Source organism: Aquila chrysaetos, chromosome 4 (genome assembly GCF_900496995.4).
Source record: "Aquila chrysaetos chrysaetos chromosome 4, bAquChr1.4, whole genome shotgun sequence".
In the NCBI taxonomy this organism is placed as follows: domain Eukaryota; kingdom Metazoa; phylum Chordata; class Aves; order Accipitriformes; family Accipitridae; genus Aquila; species Aquila chrysaetos.
In genome coordinates, this window is record NC_044007.1 from 4,738,943 (window position 1) to 4,760,908 (window position 21,966).

The following is a 21,966-nucleotide window of genomic DNA, read 5'->3' on the forward strand; positions in this document are numbered from 1 at the left end:
CTATCATTCTCAGATCAGGGAAAGTGTGCATGCTTGTGTAGATGGATTGTCTTAATTCCTTCTTTTGCGTGCATTTGCTTTCCCTTCATGCATGGGCAAGTGCAGCTCTTACAGCTGCCCTAGCAGGTGACTCAGCTGCCCTTTGTAAGGTGAATGCAAGACAGCAATTTTTCATAGTAATGGTATTGCCATAACAGTGTTCCTTTAGATAATTTGCCAAATAGCTCGGGAATTTTTCCCTAACAAGTTGTGAGCGAACAGTGGGAGTCTTACCTTTTGCTTTTCTTCCCATTGTGTAAGGCTAGGGACTTGTTCTTTCCAGGTACATGGCAGGAACTATGCTGCCAGAGAATTTTCCCTTCCACACTGTTGCTTCTAGTGGAAATGCTGCATAGGAAAAGTTAGTCAGCTCTGAGAGAGAGGCAGAAGTCTTCAACATAATGAGCCAAAATAATATTATCTGATGGCTTATTGTTTTTCCTTACCGTGAAAGGAGATTCCTTCATACTAGGAATATGGCTGCATCCAGTTGAATCTTGTTGCCTCTTGTTACATCTTGTTGAGCAAGTTGGAACTTGGCTACTGTAGATCTGTCAGAGTAAACACCTTCAAAATCCCTGAAAGTCTTCAAAATCACTCTGCTTTACCTCTCCAGAACAGGGAGAGAAACTTTCCTCTTAGACACCACACTTAGAGATGGACTTCTAAAGGCTTAAAACCTCTGCAGTTTTAGACTTGCATGTTCTGCCACTGACTCTTTCTGCTTATAGTGGTGAGTGCCTGTTTTGCCAGGGAAAATGCTTAATGTGCCTATATTCTGCAAGAAGCCACAAGCTGCAGGGCTGAAGCTCACAGACTGTTATGATTCATAAAAGTTAACAATAGGTTTGGAAGAAACTAAATCTTCACACCCTCTCAGTGGGTAAGACTCTATTATCTGGCACCCTTTGAAGACAAGCAACTTTTTAGACACCTGTGGGGGCATCCACTCCAAAATAACAAGAGGGGCTTTGTCAGCATTTATGTCAGTTAGATAAAGACAGTTTAATAGGACAGAAAAGGAAGGGAAAATACTACTACTCCTACTATTAGAATATACAAAACAAGGGACATACAATACAGTTGCTCACCACCTGCTGGCTGATGTCCAGTAGATCCCTGGGCTGCAGTACCCCCAGCCAACTTCCCCCAGTTTATATACTGGGCATGACATAATATGGTATGGAGTAGCCCTTTGGGTCGTTAGCATCAGCTGTCCCTGCTCTGTCTCCTCCCAGTTTCTTTTGCACTCCCAGCCTCCACTGGCAGGGCAGTATAGAAAGCTGAAAAGTCCTTGATTTAGTGTAAACACTGCTTAGCAACACCTAAACCATCAGTGTGTTATCAACATTATTCTCATCCTAAATCCAAAACGCAACACTATACCAGCTCCTAAGAAGAAAATTAACTGTATTCCAACTGAAACCAGGACAATAAGTCTGCACTGTGACACCACATGGAAGTATGGTAGAGCGGGCTATCCAAAATATCATCGTTGCAGTGTTTTTGCAAAAAGTAGCTTATACTGTATCTTGTAGAAATGTCAAATAAGGTGGAATTTGCTTTGGAAATGAAGTTTTTAGTAATGGTGTTATTTATACAGTGTATTTCCTCATCTTCCCGTCTTTCCTTCAGTGACTACATAGGCGCAGTCAATTCAAGATGCATTTGGGGTAAATTCCTAGGTTTTAGGACAGCGCAACTCTGCAAGTTTAACAGGATTGTTACATTAAAAATTAGAACGAAAATCAAGATGGATTTTGCTACGTGAGAATCTAATCTATTTGCATCCTTTAGGTCCTTTACAGAACAACTGAGGAAAATTTCCAGAGATGCAGGAATGCCAATCCAGGGGCAGCCGTGCTTCTGTAAATACGCGCAGGGAGCTGACAGTGTGGAGCCCATGTTCAGACATCTCAAGAACACTTACACTGGGCTGCAGCTTGTTGTAGTAATTTTGCCAGGAAAAACGCCAGTCTATGGTCAGTAAGTGCAAATCATGAGCATGTGTGTTTCAGTCACAATTTCATGTATTTTTTGTGAAGTATCTGAATGAGAGAAGTTTGATTCTGGTTTAACTATATAAATTCCATTTAGGAAATGGGCTATAAATTATTTTTATTCTTCTTCTTGTGCTGTGTGATATTTTATATTCTTTTCCTTATTTTTGTCTATGCTTTTAATTTGCTTTTCCACATTCTTCCTGTTGGTTGCATTTGAGATCCAGTTTGTGAGTGAGAAAGCTAAACCAGGGCTTTTGTGAAATTGATGAAATTGATATGCAGTGGATTAAAATATTCTTACTGTAATTTATTTGCTAAAAATTCCAAGTGATTGAAGAAGTAACGACCTCAAGAACCATGTAACCATGCGTTTTGGTTCTAACTAGCTCTTCCTATAGGCAAGACTGTTCATTTTCCTATCCTCCTTTCTTCCTTTTTTCACTTACCTTGCCTAATTGCAGCACCAGCCACTATTTTTCTCCCATAGCTTCATGAACTCTCTCTTCTCTAGTGGCTCAGATCTACCAAGCAGCTGCAGATTTGTTTTATCCCATCCCTCACTCTCACCAATTTAATACAGCAGAAAATAATTTCCTAACTTTCTCTTCCCCAAATTATCTCCTATAAGATAAAAAGAGAGATTAAAAAAGGAATCTTAACAAAATAGTACCTTTTTTCCCCCCTTGAATTCAGCCTTGCGAAGGAATTGGCTCGTCTCTAATTTGTTCAGTACAAATTCAGTGCAAAATGACATTTTCACTTTCCTGCTTGGCATTAAAAGGGGACTCTTTACTTAACCACTGAGAGGATGTGGTACCACTCTCATCTGCTTTCCTTGTCATTATCTTTAATTATAGTTCTTTCTGCCCCCTCTAATCATCTCTCTTTATTTTCTCCCTACACTCTTCCATACTCTTGTCTTGTCTTTTCTGCTCTTCTCACCCTGCTCCTCAAAAAGCCCCTTTCCCTCTCCTGTTGCCAAAGGGGGGGTTTCATCTTCTCTGACCCTGTCTTGGAGCCTGAATTTCTTCTCTTCCTGAGTGTAAGAGTATGGCTCTCTTCAAGCCTTTAAGTCTCAATTTCACTGGTAACAATAGGATTTGTTTTAACCTTTTGAATAGTACAGGTCTTAACGAGTTTGTTTTGGAGTTTTTATGGGCCATCCTTTGCTAAACTGGCCACTTTTTATGCAAGTGATTAACTTGCAGTGATGGACTGATAAACTGGTTGGCTGAATATTACTCAACACATTACTATTAAGTTTGCGTTACTAGTCCAGTGTTTAATAATGAAACAAGTGCTCATCATCCTAATATTATCCACATTACCTATTTTATTAGCCAAAAGTTTTTCCATGCTGATGATAAAACACTAATTCTAAAATTTACAATTAGTGTAATTTTTTAAAAAAAATCTTGGTCAAAATAAGCCAACAGTGCCTTTTAGTTACATTTAGTACCCAGTTACTGCGCAGTTGGCAGGTGGAACGGTACAGAACTGGGAGGAGGTTTATTGGAGGCTGGAGTTGGGCTTGGGCTTTAGGTTTTTTCTTGTTTCTTTAAGCTTAATGACCACTCTGCTAAAACTCTTAAGTGTAGTTAATTGTCACTGAATTAACGTCGCCTACATTGTTTGATTTACAATATGCAAATATTTTGTTTTTTCTTTGTTTTGCAGCGGAAGTGAAGCGTGTTGGCGACACTGTGCTGGGAATGGCTACACAGTGTGTTCAGATGAAAAATGTGCAAAGAACAACACCGCAAACTCTGTCTAACCTTTGCTTAAAAATAAATGTCAAATTAGGAGGCGTAAATAATATTTTACTGCCACAGGGAAGGTAAGCCACCTTTCAGAGAGGAAGAGGGTATTGTATTGTAAAGAGAATGTGTGTCATATTAAGATAACTCGGTGCTTTTATTTGTAGTCATAGCAGGGTAGTATAAGCGACTCTTCAGATGAGCTATCTTTTGGCTTCTAATGGATAGTCCTGCAAGTTAAGTTACAAAGACTGGAGAGGAATACTTGTTCCAGTTGAAATTTATAATAAAAATATTGTTATTGCAATCTGACCATTGAAGTATACAACTTTCATTTGAATGAAAAGTTTAAAATACTTTATTGTCTTGTGAGTTTTCAGAAACAGAGACCATCTTGAATAGTAGTGCCTTTTCCTTTATCATTTAATTGTGGTCAAGATTCTTCGTTTTGTTGAGGGTATGTCTTAACTGACATAGGCATTTAAAAAACCAAAAGCTGGGAGCAGAAAACTCTTAATTGGTTTCCAGATCCAGTTTACCTTGCAATTTCTTATTAGTATTACATTGATAAGTCTTAGTTATACTGTGACTGTATTCTGTCAAGTTACTTTGATACTGTGGAGTTCTGACATGTCACTGAAGTCCTGCATATAGGTGAATGGGAGTGAAATAAGTATCTTGTTATTTGTAAAAAAGGAGAGACCGTGCTGTAAAAGACTAAATTTGGTTTGTGTATCATCTTAAAACAAATGTTCTTAAATTGAAACTTTTCGTGAATTTTATTGACAAATCAGTAATAAGAAATTCTAATCGAAGAATGAACAAAATACAGCTTGTTTTGTCTTACCTGTGCAGGCTAGAGAAGGCTAGCATAAAGATATATAAAGTTACTTTAATCAAAATGAACAACTAGGTTTGTAAGTCACTAAAAAGATGGTGTTTTTACAATCATTGCTTTTCAAGTTGTGGAGAGAGCTCAGGGAATAACCTGCTACATCGTTCTTGGGAGCCTGTTTCAAAGAAGTCAACATTCTGTTTTGCACAGATAAGGAAATTTTCACTTTTGTATTTAGGCTAGTCAGAAGGCAGCTGCTGAAAAATAATCCAGCAAGTAGTTAGGGAGGGAAAAAAAGAACACATTATCAGAAGGGATATATATTTTGTCTATCTTGTTAAATTCTGTTTATTGAACTAAATATACCCAGCCTGGGTAATGTGCTTGTTGGAGACTCCTATTAAAGCAACTAAAAAATCATTGTATTACAGAGCATGCATTTCAAAAAGGCACAGTGGTTTTTTTGTTGTTGTTTTTTCGGTTTTGTTTTTGTTTTTCAAAAAGGAGTTTAAGATACTGCTGTGGAAACAAAACAAACACACACACCATATAAGTAGTTATATGCTGGATTCATAAACGTAAAGTCTCTGTTAAGTGGCATGTGTTGACAACAGTGTGGCCAGAAAGTTGAATTCTGCTCGTTATTCCAATAAACTATGCATCCATGAAAATGGAGTTAAGGGGTGGAAAAGTATGGCACAACTACACACACCTAGGTGTTCTGGAAAAGTGCAGGTTTGGGGTATTTAAAACAGACTCTTTAATTATTATTTTCTGTTGGTTGAGGGGATGGGAATAGAACAGCTTTTTATTTGTACGATTGCATTGTAAGTTACATTGTTATAATTACCTTCAAATTCCTTTTCAGAGAAGGTCTGAAAACAGCTGAATCTGTCTACATAACCATTCCCCCACACACCCACATAAACTCCAAAAAATTCTGATTGTCTAAGACTTCCTATTTAAAATTGTTTTATTGAGGAATAGAGTTGAAGCTTAAAACTTCCAACGTAGTGTTTTGGTGTTCCACTCTTGATGCAGGGGATCAATATCTTAACTTAAAGGTTTGTTTAAAACTTTGAAGCATAGTTTAAAAAAAAACAAAAAACAAACCTATGATATCCACAATTTTTGTATTTCCTTACCAACGCTAGTTTTTTGTTCAGAAATGAAATTGTAGCATCTGTATATGAGCACGGTTGTTTAATTTTCTCAGGTGCCATTTGTTGCTAAGGAATCAACTATTATTCTTTTCTATGGTTTAATTAATAAAGGCTGCAATTCTCCAAGTTAAAAAAAAAAAAAAAAAAAAGCTTGGTGGTTTTTTTTTTACTCACTTTTAATGAAAAGCAACAATTGGTTATGCTTTAAAAATATGCCTAAGTATTTAGTATGAGAACCCTAATCAGAACTTCTAATTACTGTCACAGTACGAGTGACCAACTCTGATCAAGTGCAAATTGTTGACTAATTTGCTGCAAGAGTATAAAGTGCTATTTACCTGAGTTATAATGCACTTTATTAAGTGTAAGCCTTGCTGCTTTTACAAACTTGCTTTCTCTTTATCAGACCACCAGTATTTCAACAGCCTGTCATATTCCTTGGTGCAGATGTAACTCATCCGCCAGCTGGAGATGGAAAAAAACCTTCCATTGCTGCAGTAAGTAAATTGTATAATGATCTTTAACCCCTGCTCTCTCCTGCTGCTCAACTCTAATGCATTTTATTACTTTCAATTCTTTTGTGGTCCATTTCTCCTGATTGCCTAATTATAGTATTATTATAATAATTTTTGTGCAGGAATCTAATGAAACTTTGGAGAGCTTGCTCTGATACTAATTACTTAAATGTGTGTATTAGCTTGTAAAATGCCTGAGCTGCTATTAATACACAGAGGAGCTCTTCTATTACCTGATATTTGTCAGCAACCTGTAATGAGCTGGTGCATGTTTAAATCTGCTTTTTCAGCAGTTAAAAATGGTAAGAATCTATCCGTTACTGATAGGGAACTAAGCTAGCTCAGCTGTGGTTTTGGGGGAGTCAAGCTTACTGACAACACAAAATGCAGTAATCTCTTGGAAATGTACTCCTTAAATACAGGGAATGGCCTTTGACTTGTGTTATGTCAAACACCTGTAATGGCTGCTCTGGCTTATTTAATAATGAAGATCTTTGGTGACAGTATGTTCTGTATCTTAGCCTGTGGTGCTAAATAAACAAATACCTGTTTTAAAATGTTACACACGTGTTTCCAGGGAAGACCAGGTGGAGATGTGCTTAGTTGTGATATTTGACATATGGAATTCTGATTTTTTTTTGTCTGATTATTTTTTAAGTCCCATGCCACTTTTACAATATATGAATTTTGATGTTTCATAAACAGAAAAATCCCTTCCCTTGTCTAGCAGTGTCTCTTTGGTGTGGATATTTCTGTGGTGCCTCACCATTTCAATTTTATGGATTCATCCACAGTGTGCCAGAGAGGGACTTGGTCTTCAAGAGTTCAAATTCCTATGCTGCATTCCTAACTAAATCTATGGTTTCATGGTATCACTGCTCCAAATTGTATTTGGTTTTTAACTGTATGTAGGTACAAATAGGAAATTAGTCTTTTAAAATAAGTTTTCTCTTTTAAGCAGGGTATGTTGCCACAGGTAGACTAAACTCAAAGGTCTTCCAAGCACTTTATGATTTTGACTACATCTTTGCTAGGTCAACCCCTTAGTTTACAAGATACTGTTAAAAAGATAGTGCAGTTATCTCGATGAAATACCTTTATTAAAGTGCTTTTAAGGTTGGTTTGATACTAAGCATTTTTTCCAACAGGTTGTAGGAAGTATGGATGCTCATCCTAATCGATACTGTGCCACTGTTCGGGTCCAGCAGCACCGCCAAGAAATCATCCAAGATTTGGCTGCCATGGTCAGGGAGTTGCTTATTCAGTTCTACAAATCAACTAGATTTAAACCAACTCGTATAATCTTCTACAGAGATGGTGTTTCTGAGGGGCAGTTTCAACAGGTTATATTTTTCTTTTCGAGATTTTAATTATGTAGTTTTCTGGTAGTAATGTAGTGTTATGTAGTTGGAGTTATGAAAAGAAGTATACCCTCAACAAATCTTCCCTCAACAAATTTGTTAGATTCTAACCAAACAGAGCAGGGAAAGTGTTTTCATATTTAATACTTTTCCCCTTTAAAATATTCCTGTTGCAAAATTATAAAGTATAGTTTTAGCACCTGAGTATGTTCAACATCTGTGACCAATCCAAGATAAATTAGTCAAACTGTATCCCATAGAACTTGGACAATAAAAAAAAAACTAAGTGTAAGCTAATTTTCCTGCTTTTTTTTAACCAGGATTAATAAATGCTGTTTTTTCACACTGTCACTTTGACTTTATTCCCCATAAAATTCAACAAATACTTCCTTGTATTTATTTTGTTTGCTTACAAGTACTATATTTTATGAAATATTTTTCTATATATTTTAAAGACACTTACATACGCTTTCCTTTCCAGTATTATTATATGTAAATTAAGACACAGAATTTAGTCAACTTCTCAGAATCCAAGGGGAAGGGAGTAAAGGTCACTTAGTAAACTTGAATTAATAAAATAATCTTTGTATGAACTTTTGATATTTTTTCCCATTTATCACTGTTTTTCACTGAATTTTTAATTTATAATTAACCCACATCCTAAATCATTGCTTTTTGGTTTATCGTACTTCCCTCTCTCTCAGTTTTTATTGATGCCTGTAGTCCTGCATGAGACTTCACAAAGCTGGGAAAGAGCATGCAGTTGAGTAATTCTGGATTTTATCCCTTGTACTAGTTTGAAAAATAATTAGGCTGTTGTATACTCAACAGCCTAATTAAATGTTCATTTGTATTTGACAGTTAAAAAGACTTTGACATACAGCTTATTAGTCCAAGCCTCATGCTTGGAGCTGAAAAATATGGAACCAGCTCTTGCCTGGCTCAGGAAACTGGTGATCTAATTTGTTCTCATTAAGTGAAGAAATTAAGGTTTGATCATGCATGCTTTGACATCTCATTATTCTTGACAATGCAAGAAGGAACGTGATAGCTATCTTACAGGTTACTCTTATTTATCTTTCATACTTATCATACATCTTTATGTTTATGATTCAGGTTCTCCATCATGAATTGCTGGCTATCAGAGAAGCATGCATTAAACTAGAAAAGGATTACCAGCCTGGAATTACATTTATAGTTGTGCAGAAAAGGCATCACACCAGACTCTTCTGTACAGATAAAAATGAACGGGTATGTTCTAGTTGTGACTGGCAAGTATCTAGCAGGCAGCCAAGTTACCTGTTACTTACTGCTTATTTAAGCAGTAAGTCTTCTTTGAAGAACTATAACATAGTGGGTGAGATCTTTCTGCCTGGAAAGGAAAACCTTCATTGTCTGTCCCATATAATAAGCTGGCAAGAAGCTTTTATGAAACGTCAGCAGGATGTGCCTTTCAACAAGTCTCTCCATCCTTTTTTAAGTTCATCAAAGTTTTCAGGCTTCTTCTCAGTTTTTTTTACTGTCTCAAGATCCTCAAGGGTTGAGATTGGTCGGAGTAGTGTAGGGTTTATAATGTAGATGTCTACATCTGGAACAGTTACCTCAGGCACTCTTTGTTGTAAATGGAGATCTGTTTAGTATTCCGAACACACTTTAAGACACCTTTCATCTGATCCTAGTGCTAGGAAGTTCACTAGTTTGGTTGCCATTGACTACAGAGTGACTCTTGGGTTACCAGCTGAGATGTAGACGTCTGCACAGTAGACACTGAAATTGTTAGGTAAGGTGAACCCTACGCTTCAAGAATACTTTATTTTCTGTTAACACCACTTTTAAGTTTTCTTAGGTGTCTAGTGTCTTAGGTGGAGTTCAGTTTGGGCATATCAAATGTCACAACACATTATTTGTAGTACTGAACATCTCAAATTGTTTATGAGTGTTTCATAGTTGTTATTGTATGTATGTGAAGTACATGTTGAAATATTTGATCCATGTTTCTGGGTGGAGAGGAGACTCCCCAAGTCTAGGATGGAGTCATTGCTGTAAATGAAGAGTTCCTAACCTCTGTTCACAGATAGGGTTTTTCATGTTCTTTTTCCTTCTGTCAGGCTTCTCTGTATGAGCATTTGAAGCCCACTAGGTTTCAAGGTAATAATTAATAACTTCTAATGCTGACAGGAAGGTGGTTTTTATATTGATAACATGCTATGATTACAGTTGTTAAATTGCTTTAAAGTAAAGAGTATTTTTAAGTTCTGCTTTGAAGGAAAGTGTTCTTGAGGGAAGAAGAGGCCTGTCTTACAACTATGGATTGTCCTCTTTCATGTATAAGCAAGAAAAGTTATAGAGGAATAACCTGCCCTGGAATGGGAAGGTGAAAAGAATTTGACAAATCAGTTGCAGGAAATTCTTTTTACATTAATCAGAAAAGTTAATCTTTGTAGGTAAATTCTAAGAAGATTTTGCAGCTTGTCTTTTTTTCCTCCGTTGTAAAGATGCTGCAGATTTTCAGTTTTAACAAAATTTCAGTTTTGCTCATTCTTTCTTGACTTACTGCTTTTTACAGATATTTTTTTTTCTTGTGTTTTTTTCCTTTCTATACAGCTGAAAAGAAGAAACTTTGTGTGTGCCTTACTATATATGCGTTTTCTGTTCACACAGGTTGGAAAAAGTGGAAACATTCCAGCTGGTACCACAGTGGACACAAAAATCACCCATCCATCAGAGTTTGACTTTTACCTGTGTAGTCATGCTGGTATTCAGGTACAGCATTTTGTGTGGGATGGTAACTTTCAAAGATAACACTGGCTGTTGGTATTTCCCCACATTCTTTGCCCAGGAGACAAATGGTACAACTTCCATCTCTGTATTTTGGCTTTTCATCTGTGCCATCCACAGTGCTCTTCTGTTGTTAAAATCTAAAAGAAATAATGAAACTAAGCGGTTACGAAGCACACCCTGGGTGTTCAGTTTATTGTGCTTCTCTCCTGTCTGTGTACTGCTTTGGATGGTAGCAAGGTAGTTGGACTATTTTATATAGCTGCCTCTTGCATTAAATTCTCTTGAAATGTGCATCCAGTTCCTAGGAAACAACAAATAACTTTAGGTAGCACTATTGTAGTTCCACATTTTCTTGTGATTTCTTCTTCCGAGTCAGAAACAGAAGCTATTAACAACAGTACTGAAAGTCAAAATTTAATACTCTCAAAAAAAGCATATTCAACAGGGGCACAAGTTAGATTTGCTGTTAGCTATTAATGTTTTGCCTAAAGCTACTTTATATGATGGCTTTTGGTCAGATCTAAGTTTCACAAGATGAAAGTGCATTTCAATAAGATCATTTAATTTCAGTAAGTGGGATGAAATTCTAGAAAATGCAGTCCTATCCAAAAATGCAAAGGGATTAGTTATATGGGGAGCAAGGAGAGAGGTTGTTTGCCTTTTTAAAGGAAAAATTTGCTGAAGTATGTAGAATTGCTCACATGATTTCTGTGGAAGCATCCGGTTATACTACAGTTCACCTGCAGAGGTGGAAATTTAAAGAGATATTTTTGAAATGCTGACGTCCTGTGTGATCTGCCTTCAGGGAACAAGCAGACCTTCTCATTACCATGTCCTCTGGGATGACAATCGTTTCTCTTCAGATGAACTGCAGATTCTTACCTACCAGCTGTGTCATACATATGTACGCTGTACTCGTTCCGTTTCCATCCCAGCACCAGCATATTACGCGCACCTGGTTGCCTTCAGAGCCAGGTATCATCTGGTGGATAAAGAACACGATAGGTGAGTTGCATAGTTTTGCGTTATTACAGAATTTGAAAGAAAGCAGGAAGGAAGTAGGCTTGTTAATTCTGAGGTCAGTAGTACCCTCAGTTAGCAGTTTGAGGGTAAATTTGGTCTTACCACTGAATTATATTGTGGAAAAAAACCAGAAGATGTTCCTGTATGCTTCTGTGCTTTTTTTTCTGTTTCAGAACTTCAGTGGTGTTTTAAGGATAATTAACTTTTGACTGTTCTGTTCAGAAGAAACAAATGATATGAAAACATTATATGCAAGGAGAGGCAGATTAAATAGGGTTTCTCTTCCTCCCCAACTTCTTCTTTTTTTTTCTTTTTTTTCTTCCCCGCCCCCCCCTCCCCAACCTCCCTTCTCTTTCAGTGCTGAAGGAAGCCACACTTCCGGTCAGAGTAATGGCAGAGATCATCAAGCACTTGCTAAAGCAGTTCAAGTTCATCAGGACACATTGCGCACTATGTACTTTGCTTGACATGTTTTAATGTTTAGCAACTCAGTACAATACAGAGTTGGATTCACATGAGACCAGCTGCACTTAGACCAACAGTTGCCCAAGCTACAGTGACAGCCAGCAATGAGTGATGCATCTTGATTTTTTTTCTTTCCCATTTGCAAGAAAGCCTTCCGTCCAGAATTTCAGACTTGATTATGAACTGCATTCTTGTACCAACCCCCACTATTGTTGGAAATGTGGTTTGCCAAAAATCTCTAAGCTGCTTGGTATAAAACAGACCCATATTTTATAATTAAATCAAGAGCTGTGATCTCAGGGCTTAGGGAAAAAAAAAAAATCCACAACAACCCAACCCACAAAACTCCTCATTCAGTTTGCTATTCGTTGAATTGCTTTTAATAAATTGGAAAGACCTATTTAATACTAAAGTTTGATGGGCTAAAACGCTGTGAATTAGCTTTTAATACAAAGGAAAGCAAAGCATTTTTTGACTGTTTATGAAGCCTTGATTATTCTAGATGCATTTACAAAATTCTTATTTTCAAAAGAATGACAAAATTCTGGTTTTCAACTGTCTTACAAAGATTATTCTCTGTGTGTCTAAGGGCAAATGTATTTTCTGAAGCTTGTTCTTGAATGTTTTTTATTGTGCTGCATTTGAAAATGTTTTTCATAGACTAAAGAATTTTAAGAGAATGAACTTGTACCTAAGCTTTTAATAGGTCCAGTTAGATTGGCAAAAGAAAATGTGCCATTTAAAAAAAAAAATTGTAAAGAATTTTTTTTAAATCATACTGACAGCTAACTTTAGAATTTGTCATACAGGACTGTGACACTTACTTTCCAAAGTCTCTAAAGAATACGGGTCTGTGGTGATAAATACAGTACAATCCTTTTTCACTGTTTGAGTTAATGTAAGTTTTATATATGTTTCACAGTATTAATGTGATAGACTAGATGCTATTATTTATTTTTATTTACTAAGGAGTGCTCATTATACTTCTGTTAACATATCAAGAATGCTTTGGATTTAGAAATTAAAACCTTATTGTGGGGACATTACTATTCAAATGCAAAAAATATGCAACTGACTTTGTGACAGTTCAGAGATACATACAGTGTATATTGTATAGCTTGCAGTTTGTAGAAAGGCTTTTTAAGCGTGCACACAACATAGCAGGTGTTACCTGTGCAGTTCAGAGACGCACACAAGACCAACATTCTACGTTCGTTCAAGCACAAAACAATTGTATTTTATTTATATGTTGAATATTGGTGAAGCAGGAGCTCTAATAGAGGAGAGTGGCTCGCTGTTTGTAATTTAGACAAAAGTCAGAGAATCTATGCAGTAAAGATAAATCTTAGGAAACTGAAGTTTACTTATGAAGGGAGGTGAAACTCTCTTCATTATGCATATGGTCCATAGTAAATGTGAGAGTTTTGCCATTCTCTTAGGAGAAGCATTAATTAAAACTGATAATTATTAGACAAACGCTTCTGTTAGTTTGCACACTGGGTTCATAAAAAACCATAATACATATGTAAACCATTGCACTAATTATGATGCCACAAGCAGGTTTAGAAGAAAATGGAAAAAGCCCAGGAAATTTGTTTATGCTGACTTGGTTTTGTTTATTTTTTCATAGGATAACTGAAATAACATGCTAAGAGGCAGGTTTTAAAAATTTCATTCTCTTCCACTGATTTTTTGCTTTGTCTTTTCCCTTTTCTCTTAGCAGATGCTCAGTCACTGTTTTGAATATATTTACCTCTAGCCACAGAGATGGGCGAGTAGCTTTAACCAATACAGAGGTCTGTGCCATATAGAGGATAGACTATAACCGGTTGCTGTTGAATAAGCTAGAAAGTGCCCAACCTTTGCTGCATCAAGAGTTTTAGGTACATAACTTTGTGCAAGTTCAGATCTTCACCTTGTAGCAGTGTGTTGGTTGTCAGTGTTGTTTAGGTGAAATAACAATGTAAAACCTATTAATACATTAATTGTATTTGTATTATTCTAATTTGGTGGTTAGGCTGCTGGGTCAGATTTTCCTTCTTGGTCATAGTTACGTAAATGCAGATTTTAGATTATGCTGGTATAACAGAAAGCAAATTCCAGGTTGCATTGTCTGCCTTTCTGTGTTCCAGCCAGGTTGTATATACATTCCCTAAAGTACCGTTAAACTGCAAAACCTTTCCATGATGGGTATGTTGCACTTCTCTGTGTGTTTGCTTGAGAGGTTTCATATTTCAGTGAAGATTTTAATTTGGCAGAGTATTCCATGAGAAATATTTTTTTATGTGAATTATTCTTAACAAATGGGAAAAAGATCACCCATTTTCAGATGCCATTTAGTTTATTTGCCGTTCGTTATGCAGAGACTTCTTGGATGTGAAATTCATCCTCCTCTTTCCTCTCTGTGCAGATCTGGAATAAATTACTTACACAGGTGGTCATACGGGGCGAGGAGGGTGGAATCTGTCTTGACCTCAAATCTTCCTTTTGAAGCAGACTGTGGGACTTCACTGCATCCTGTTTAGGATGTATTCTTTGGGCTGCAATAGTCATTGCAGCTCCTTTTTGTGAGGAGTATTAGGTAGACCTTTCATCTGAGCGTAGCTGTTGTCTGTGTATCCTGTTGGAATGAACAGAAATTTTGTGTAGCTTTCCTTCCCTGAGCATGAAGAACTTGGGATGGTTATATGCATTTCAGGCTAGGGACATTTTTGCCTTTTACAGGTCTTTTTAAGCCTCTAATACTGCTAATCCTTTATGGCTTGATTTCTCCCTCCTTTCCCCTTCCCTCCCACCCCCACAAGTGGTGAATTAGTGAATAATTTAAAGCATTTTTCTAAAAAATATTAAGTATATACTTTGAAATGTACAGCATGCTATAAATCCAGCAGCTATCTTTCTGGGAATATTTTTAATATAAACTATGTATTCAAAAATGTCCTGTCAAAAAAAACCCACCATGAACACCTAAAACCCTAGTCTTTTCTTTTTTTTTTTTTTTTTTTTTTTTCCCCCTTACATCCCATGTGTTTTGTAAGAACAGCGATATCTCAGGTAAACACAAAGCTCAAGATGTCTCTATCTCACACGCATTCCTGCTGTTGAAGTCACAGTTGAGGTAGACGGTTATAACCACTAAGTCACTATGCAGCTCAGGTCAGCAATAACCGAATGTGCATTACCCTCTAGCAGTTGGTTTTTTCTTTTTTGAGCTTGTGCAAAGGAGTTGTGTGACTCTCATTGCAGAAGAGCACTGGGCAGGACCTCATCCCTTCCTCTCACTCTCCGTTATGCTTCTGGCAATGACCTTTTCCTTGAATTTAGCCATCGGTGCAGGTGGTCCTGGTGCTTAGCAGTCTGAAAACTGATAGTAATTGCACCCCAGTGACAAAAATATCTTATTCGCATTGCGGGCATGAGCAGTGTGATGGACAAACTGACCACTGCCAGTACTGCAGTATTTCTTTTGTTTTAAAGGAGTGTGCTTAAGAGATGAACAGATATTAATGAGGTGCCTGCTATGCTTTAGTTTTCTGTGAGGTTGTTTTTTTTTTTTTTTTTTTATGGAAATGGTAACACTATTGAAACAAAAATATTCAAAGATTGAAACTGGTTGTAGAATCTCTGTCCTCGGAGAGGCTCAAACTTGGCTGGACAGGTCCCCACGTGGTCTCGGCTTGCTGGACCTGCTTTGGGCAGGGTGCTGGACCGGACATCTCCAGAAAGCATGTGGTTCTGTGGCAACCCCCCAAAAACCAGCAGCAGCAAGTGCGAAATGCTCCTGTTGGGAGGTGAAAAATAGTATCAGCAAACACAAAATACTTAAAAGTTGTCTTTTTTTTTTTTTAATGTACAAAAATATAATGGAATAATTAGGTTTGCTTGGTTTTGGAAATTTCTGCTCCAGTGGCTGAATAGAATAACGTGTACACTCCACCTCTTCTAGCACCCAGGAAACAGCTAAGCTGATCCTCAGGAGGACCCATCCTATTGTGAAATGTTGGAAGTAGGTGGATTTGTCTCTGCCTTATATGAGTTTGGCATTCAAGATAGACCTATGCAATCTTAACGCTTTTAGTTTATATATATGTGCACTGATGTGTGGAGTGAGATCACTTGTTTTTATTAGAACTCCTTATTTTGGCTTAGTTTGGGTTAGAATATTTCATCAACCCTTCTTGGCTTGCCGAATTACAATCTATGATCTTCCATGTTACAGAAGCTTTGGCATATTAATTTCCTCGTTTCTAGATCTGTCAGGTTTTGGGCGAGTTTGTTGTTTACCCCAGTTGTTAGGGAAAGGTGTTGTGTCTTAATTTGCTGGAGCCGGCGTGGAAAACTTACAGGAAACTTATGCTTAAAACAAGAAATCCGTAATAAATACTTTTGATCTTCATCCAGGCCCCCAGGCAATGTTTCCTGATTGTAAAAGCAAAAAGGTTGCGAAGGTTTAGTTTTAATTCTGACTCTTATCAATAACTCCTGCAGCCTTTTTCCATTTTTAGCATGTCATGTTCAGCTGTTAGTAGATAATTTTTATAACTAAGACAAGAGTGTTTCCACAAGGATTTTAAATTTAAACTTTTGAAGGGTAGGTGGGGGGGGGTTAGGTTTTGTGTGTGCCCAGGTTACTTTCTGAAAAGACTGAAGTTTCTAATTGAGTTAAGATGCTTCTGAAGCTTTTATCTAAAGTCATAGGTGTATGTGCACAAAGGCTTTCTATTAAATAGAAGATTGTGATCTGGAGGGCTTCGCGCGTTGCTGCCAGTGCTGTTTTCTTTACCACAGCAGTAGATTCCTCAAATACAGCGGTCGTGTGCGTCTCACCTGTAGAAACCCCGATCTTTCTCATGCCAATTAATCTCTAACATTTGAGAGCAAGGATAGGAGGAAGGTCTGCATTAACACCCCCCCCAGCCAAATTTAGTGGATTGTTCTAAGTTTTTTTAGTGTATGTGCAGGTTGTTTCTGTTTGAGGAAGAATGTTGATATTTTGAAGTGAGAACAGGTTGGTTCTCCAGGTCATGCTTATTCAAGACTATGAGTACTAGAAATGCAGGACTGGGACCTTTGGAGATTTAGATGGACGTACTCGTCTCTTGACGTAATCCAGTAAGCATCTCTGGTGGCATAAATAACCCATAAGGGACTTTTTTTTTTTAAGAGATCTTTTACACATTAAATAAAGGAATGTAAAAAAATTTCTCAGTATTTTTCACACTCAATACCAGTGTAATAAAATCACATTTTTTCCTATTTTTTTTAATACTCTTCTCCTACAGTAGCATCTCTTTTTGTGTATTTGTCCTGCCAGTATGGCTTTCTCAATTTCTAATGCAGGACAGTAGGTTTTTTTGTTTGTTGGGTTTTTTTGTTTGGTGGTTTTTTTTTTTTTTTTACTTTTATACTACGTTTGGTAACATGCTTATTGATGCATACATGCAGTCTTTTCTAAGGAAAACTTCAAGTACAAGGTAATTGCACTGATTTTTTTTTTTTTTAAGCCCCCTTTTTACTGTAAGACTTCTTTATTGCATCTGCTGTAGCTGTTTGAAAATACTGTAAATAGTGCTATGTATAGCAAATACTGAAATGCTGTGGATACCATTCCTTGTTGTTCTTATGTTTTTAGGAATACTGCCATACTTTACAGTATTGAGATATGAGCTTTGATTTTAAATGTTGTTATACTTTCTGTTTGCATTATGGTATGAATCCAAGGGCACAGTTGCTTTATTACAGTGGAAATAGTTAGGGTTCGTCTGTATTTATAAAGTATTTCTTCCTTCTCTTCTCTATGCACATTTCTCCCACACCGTAGGGATACAAAGACAGTTTTTAAGCTACCAGCGTGCTTGTTGTCTGTGCAACGTTCAAATGCCAATCTTTGATATCACTGTCAGATCACTAACAGCATTAATGTAATATCTGGACTATCAACTGTAGCTGTCATGCATTTTCCTTGCTTCTTCCAGCATCTGATTCTTGTGTCATATGAAGAAGAACCGGTCTGTGTGGTAGAATTAGTGGAATAATAGGGCTTTGGGATCCAAGGTACAATGTCTTGCTCTCTGTTCTTCCACGGGTGTGGGATTGTCAAATGAAGTAGATGTTTTAATGCTCTGAACCAAGAGTGTTGCCTCTGCCCACATGAGAAAGCCATCGCTCTCCTATCCATCAGTAATTGCCTTTTGCTTCTGTAACCCTTGGGGACAGGAGAGACCCAAACTCCAGCCCCGTCGTCTAGCGTTAGGATGTGAAACAGCAAGTTTTGCCTCCTGTTTCTGAGGGTTAACGACTGGAAAGATGCATTCCTCTGAGATGGTTTTAATCCGGAGTTATGGGGGACGGGGTTTGCGTGTGCTTGGTGTGGCACATAGTCCTGTTTTATCTCATTTAGTGTGTTCCAATTGCTTTTTCTGTGTTGTTTCTTTGCCTGAAGTGATAATATGAATGTAATGGCTTGGCCAAATCACTACAAAAGGTGGTTTTGTAATACTCTTTAGTTAGCAAGCAGATGCAGTTAAAGGCTACCTCCTGTATTCCTCCACAGATGAATTAATTTTTAAAGTGAACCTACTACTAAGCAGCCAAAATGCTCCCAAACAAACTGTATTTTTACTGTTTTCTTTCTTGCTGGAGAATTAGCGGTGCCATACTGTGATCTTGGACAGCTGCTCGTCGCTCCTTCTGTCTTCCTAAGGTGTAGATGTGGCTTGTGTTGATGCAAGGTATTAAGGAGGTATCAGAAATGGCTAGGCAAATCGCACACCTGGCACGTTAATTTTTGTGCAGGGTTACTCGATAGCAGCGACTCCCTCTATAACTTGTCCCTTCTCTTGCTGAGTTTGTATACTGTTGTTTCCAAATGAAAAATGTTTTTGTACTTTAGCTATTGGCCGAAAAATGTCATGCTTTCGCTGAAAATGACATGAAGGTGCTTGAAATATATTTTGAATCTGAGGCAAAAATTATGTATTGTAATATTTTTTTAACATATTTTTTAGATAAGTTCACATGAGACTGTAACAGTGAAAATACTATATTCCCTGCTCAGATCATCATAAACTTTAAAATGAGGAAAAAAAGCCAAACAAAACAAAACACCAAAAACCAACCCCAAACTTGAGTATCTTCACATTTTGAGTATTTAGTGTCAGTTACGTGCAAAGTCTTGGCCATAACTCAACCTTGAAATAAGTGCACGCAGACTAAAGGTGCTTTAAATGACCTGAAATGAAACTGTAGAAAACTGTGTTAATACATCATATTTTGTTTACAGTGAATGCAAACAAGCTTCCTCATTTTGTAATTAACCACTCTGCTGACAGAAATACTACCTGTTAAGCACAAAATGCTCGCGTGGTTTCATAGCAGTGTTACAGACTTTTTTTATTTTTTATTTAAAAGTAACTGGGCTTTATGCTACGGATGTTGGCATCTCAGAAGCAAGTTTGCTGGGGTTATATGCTACCTGCAATTTCATTATCTTAATCTTTGGGTGTAGACACTACTGTAGCTTATTGATGGCAGGGAGGATTGCTGAAGTTTTGACTTTCTGGAAGCCAATTCTTGTTGAGCAATGGTGAGTGACTGAGTAAATAAGCTCACTAATAACTGAATGGGTAAAATCCTGAAAATTTTGTTCAGTTCTCAATTATAATTTAACAAAGCTCCCTCCAAAAGCATGACTTATAGGGTTTTGTTCTAGCTAAATGGCTGCTTTTCAGGAAACATTTCACTACATCTTGTATTATAGATCCATAGACACTATTGCCATTGCTGTGGCCTGGAAGGGGCTTCACTGTGCAGGCATGCTGAACGCACTTCTCTGTGAGCATATCGTTGTAAAATGACAAGAATAACATTGTGTGCTTTCTAGACTAGGTCTGCAAACCCAAAGGAGCATTGGGAAGTTTAAGTGAGGAAAAAGCCCTGTGTTATGTGCTTGTCATGCCTACGTGGAAGAGAAATGCCATCAGCGCTGTGCCAGCTACCCCATCCCTTGTGGAAATGAGATAAGGAGGTGAAGGGAAACATTTTCTTGCAAAACTGCTAATTAAGCACTTGTTAAGGTGACAGTTAAATAATATTCTCTTGGTTTTCCTTCTGGCTTCCCTGTGAGGGGCCCCTGAGTGCAGCCAGAGCTGTGGCACAGCCCCCTGCAGATCCCGCACCCCACACGTGTCCGTCAGCCCCTTCCCCAAAAGGGGAATATTGGTAGGCAGTTCCTTCAAGTTGACTTCTGGTTTCAGCCCTCCATATCAGAGGGCTTTGGACTTGGTTTGGAGCAAGGACAGGGGTGTTCGCTGCATTTGGAGGTGTGAGAGGTTGGCGAGAGCTAGTCTTGGGAATTTTGCCTGTGGCAGCGCTAAGAAAGTGGACCCACAGCACAAGGTGAAGGCTGGCTTCTCCCTTCCTCCCATCTAAATATCCTCAGAAGAGTAATTGCTTTAAATTTGTCCATGGACTGCCTCAGCATTTGCATCTTAAAACTACCTGTGGCTACTCTTCAACCAACCAACCTACGTATGTTGTTTTGAAGAGCCTAGTATTTGCATTATAATTCTGTATTAAAGCGCCTGTTCATTTTTACATGTTATGAGTACACAGATTTTCTCTTCCTCCCTGCTTCGGATGTGCTGTTGCACTGGCCTGCTTTAGTTTTACTGTTTGTCGTCCCCCCCCCCCCCCCCCCCCAGTCTCTAAGCACAACTAAAATACCTGCTGGAATAACTGCTATAATCATCAACAGGTATTACAGATATTTACTAACCTGGGCAAGCCTAGGAATTGTCCCTGAAATACAAAGTTAAACTTTTCTGGCCATTTTATGGTTTTTTGAGCGTGCTTGGCAAGGATGAATTGTGAAAAGGTCAGCAAGGAAGCTTGGGAGTTTCTAATCCCCTGGCTGGTGCTCTTTGTATTTGCTTTGTTAGGTTAGATTTCCTGTCAGAAAAAAAAATACATTTAATGTGGACTTTACTCTGTATTTATCAGCTTTTCCTGTTTTTTAAATCCATGAATAGAGGAAGCTTCACTCATGCCAGTATATGTAAAATTGCACATCTTTCTTTGCCGTGTACTTGACTCAAAGGAGATCTGGTGTGTGCTCTGTGGGCACCCCGGAATCTCAGCCATTCAGTGGACACTTGATCATGTGTTGTGGGTAGGATCGTGCCCATCATGTATCAACATAACATACCGTACAAAGAAGTTTGTTTCCAGATTTCACCGAAGTTAATTCTGCATCAGCTGTGAGGTGCTCCCACTGTTTCTGTGGTATTAAAAAAAAAAAACAAAAACCAAAAACTCAACACCAACAAACCACAAAACCGAAACCTATATCGACTCTAATTTTGTTGTTCCTGATATGTTTTCTCATGGAACTTAACATGACTGAGCCCTTAAATTGCTCATCTCATTTGCAAGTGACAATTTTGTAATTTTATTTTAGAGTAAATAACATGTCTCTAATTGCCTGACCAACTTGAATCTGTAACTGATCTTCAGCTGTCTGTCAGTGTTTTGTCTATCAATGTTGAATCCCCAGAATGTCTCCCACCGAGAGATTGTTGCATTTTTTCAATTATTTATTACTTGGTTTTGGGCAGTAGAAATAATTTGAGTACATGAGGGGGAAGGGTTAGATATTATGTGCTTTTCCTTAACGAAGTATTACCAGTAGACCATTTGGGAAAGTAAGGCATTTGTTCAGGGGAGAAAGAAAAGGAGGAAAAAAACCAAAATTAAAGCAAAACAAAAAACCATTAAGGAGTAAGTTTCAGAAGTATGTATCTGGGAAAATCAAATTTTAAATGAGGTGCAATGAGGAAGTGTATCTGGCAAAGTTATGTGCTATCCTGAAGAGTGTTACCGCTTGTTTTCCGTAGTTTGTTGATGAAGCTTAGTAGATTTTATATATATGTGTGTGTATGTATATCCATATATGTGTATGTGTATACACACACATATGTTAGTGAAAGGAAAGTGGGACTGTTTATAAAAGATAGAAAGGCAGTGT

General features: G+C 37.6%; 1 protein-coding gene across 3 annotated transcripts in view; it reads left to right on the forward strand.

Moving 5' to 3' along the window:
• AGO2 (argonaute RISC catalytic component 2) overlaps window positions 1–21,966 on the forward strand; it is a 74,574-nt gene that overhangs the window by 40,154 nt on the left and 12,454 nt on the right. For 2 of the 3 annotated variants that reach the window (XM_030011682.2, XM_041123056.1), the window contains exons 12-19: window positions 1,837–2,021; window positions 3,720–3,879; window positions 6,204–6,294; window positions 7,461–7,655; window positions 8,790–8,924; window positions 10,335–10,436; window positions 11,260–11,459; window positions 11,836–13,437. In XM_030011682.2, coding sequence (XP_029867542.1) covers window positions 1,837–2,021; window positions 3,720–3,879; window positions 6,204–6,294; window positions 7,461–7,655; window positions 8,790–8,924; window positions 10,335–10,436; window positions 11,260–11,459; window positions 11,836–11,944 — 1,177 coding nt within the window. In that variant the 3' untranslated portion in view covers window positions 11,945–13,437. Of the gene's footprint in view, window positions 1–1,836; window positions 2,022–3,719; window positions 3,880–6,203; window positions 6,295–7,460; window positions 7,656–8,789; window positions 8,925–10,334; window positions 10,437–11,259; window positions 11,460–11,835; window positions 13,438–21,966 lie in introns of those variants that run through there. The other variant, XM_030011679.2, reaches the window with a different exon arrangement.